At 55.6% G+C, this 2,460-nt stretch overlaps 1 protein-coding gene across 1 annotated transcript in view; it reads right to left on the bottom strand.

The window, feature by feature from the left end:
* Positions 1 to 2,460, bottom strand: part of LOC117886948 (zinc finger protein RFP-like) — a 20,390-nt gene continuing 17,930 nt past the window's right edge. The window contains exon 8 of the mRNA XM_034789129.1: positions 1 to 129. Within this exon, the coding sequence (XP_034645020.1) occupies positions 1 to 129 (129 nt within the window). The remainder of the gene's footprint in view (positions 130 to 2,460) is intronic.

A 2,460-nucleotide genomic window follows, 5' to 3' on the forward strand; every position in this document is an offset into this window, starting at 1 on the left:
TCAGGGACACAGTCTGAGCCGGGTTTCTATATCCCCCACCCAGAGCCAGGGTCGGATTCTCTCCTCAGGGATGGAGCCTGGCGGGAAAGTGAAGATCGGGGCCTCGTCACCAGCATCGATAAATGTCACCTGCCCCCAGTCACAGTCCAGACAAACCCAGATCCTGCTGGGGGCCCGGCTCAGGTCATAGGGGAGGTGAGAGCCTGGAACTCATCACACTTCCTCTGCACAGCTCAGATCCCCTCCTTGGGGTTAAAGCTGATTCTTCCCTTCCTCCTCACAGACTCTCTGACAAACCCATGGCTCAGTATCCCCCACCTCCACCTCCCAGCAATGTCCCCCGGAGGTGAATCCCCCACAGCCCAGTGCACAGGGCTCAGTGCCAAATCTTTCAGGGTTGTTAGGCAGATCCTGCCAAGTTAATCCATGTCTCACTATTTTCTGATCCTCAGACAGGACGAGTTTGGGATGAGCCATGTCTGGATCCAGAGTCACATTCGCTGGGGAGAGAGAGAATCAGAGCGTTAGGGGCAGAGCTCGGCCCTGGGGGAGGCTGGGACCATTTCTCACACTCCCCAGGAGCCCTGGTCTGGCTGGGACAGTCCTGGGCTGGATCCCAGGGAGCTGCCTCTGTAGACTGAGCAGAGCTGTCACAGCTGTTCCTCAGCCTGTTTAATGGGACCCACTTCACTATTTCTCATTCATTGCAGAGACTTCAGCTCCCCCTGCAGGGGCTGCTCCATTCCCAGTAGCAGAGAAACAGCCAGGAACTAAGGTGTCAGACTCTTCCAGTGAGGCGGGAGTACAGGAGACAGTCTGTGTAATGGGATTTCCTTAGTTTCTCATTTATTTGTAGAGGTTTCGGCTCCCAGCTCCCCCTCATGGGGCTGCTCCATTCCCAGCAGTAGAGACACAGCAAAGAAAGTTTTAGTGAGGAGGGAGCAGAGGAGGCAGGTAACAACTTTAAACTCCCTCCCCTAAATACATCCTCTACTCCCAGGCCAGTGAACAGAGAGGAAGGTGCAAAATTGTGGAAGAGCCACAATAGGAGGTGGCATGAGGTGGCGTAGCCCCATCCCCAGCCTAGAGAGAAGGGAGGAGCTGGCAGCATCGGAGGGAGAACATCTCCCCAGTCCATGAAGCAGGGACCAGCTTCAATGGGAGAGCCCAACTCTGCCCACAGGAAAGGCACGATGTTGGAGAAGAGCAATGGGGAGACCCCCTGCACCAGGGTAAAGCAGAGGGTTGTGTCAGCCCTCAGGGCAGGGAGCTCTGTTCTGGTGCTGCTCAGTGAGTGTTTCTGTTCATCAGCGTGGGCATGAACTCAGCACTAAGGATGGTCTCAGGAGTGTTTGTGTGACTTCAGCTTGGGATTGCCTCACTGTTTAATGGTTTTATTTTTAGGGCTGTGTGTGCTACGGTCTCTGTTGGTTTGGTTGGTAACTTTGGCTACACTCTCATGAAGATGTTTTCTCTGGAATTTTCTCATAATTTAAAAACAATCTCCATCTGCAAACTCACCCTGTCTGTGTGCTCCTAGGAGTTCCCCTGTTTTTGTCTCCAGTGCAGACAGCAGAATGTCTGGAGGGGGAAAGGATAAGAGTGGTGAGATTTCAGGCTTTAATATTTATAACAGCATCACCACTCTGAACTCCTAGAACTGTGTTTTAATTATGACAGAGGAACAGACCGAGAGGCACAGCGACTCACTCAGATATTTAATACTATTTAAATTTAAAACTAACCTGAAACCTTCTATTTCCTCTCTCATTCAGGCATCTCCCAGAAATGGAACCAACATCTTCGCAGCCTCACAACGATCCCAGGACAGACAATCTGTAAGAGAGATTTACTTTTCCCTCCTCATCCCCTCCCACCCTTCAGACCCCAGTTGGTTTGTCTCATTCACTTACTGCTTTTTGTTGTAACCTAGACCCAGAGCCTGCAAAGACTTTGGCATAAAAGTAACTTTACCCACTTTGGTCCCTTTGACACTAACAGGATGTTCAGAGCTTGCGAAGTCCTGGCTCTAATTGTGAGCTGTTGGGTCTGTTTTAGGGTTACCATATTTTGTGCCTCCAAATGGAGGACACTCCACGGGGCCCCGGCCCCGCCCCCAGCCCCGCCCCAACTCCGCCCCTTCCCCCAAGTCTCCGCCCCCTCCCCTGCTTCCCGCGAACATTTAATTCGCGGGAAGCCTGAAGCAGGTAATGGGGAGTGTGGGGGGAGGAGGCACAGCCCAGGATGGCCCCCCGGCAGCTCCAGCCTGGGTCGGCTCGGGCCCTGGGGTGCCGGCACCGGCCGACCACCCCCGGCCCGCCCAGCACTGCCGGTCCCCGGCGGCCCGGCCCAGCGACCCCGGCCCGGCGACCCCGGCCCAGCGGACCCCCCGGCTCCCGGCCCAGCGGACCCCCCCGGCTCCCGGCCCCCGGCCCAGCGGCCCCCCCGGCTCCCGGCCCC

The sequence above is a fragment of the Trachemys scripta genome, chromosome 14, assembly GCF_013100865.1.
Source record: "Trachemys scripta elegans isolate TJP31775 chromosome 14, CAS_Tse_1.0, whole genome shotgun sequence".
In the NCBI taxonomy this organism is placed as follows: domain Eukaryota; kingdom Metazoa; phylum Chordata; order Testudines; family Emydidae; genus Trachemys; species Trachemys scripta.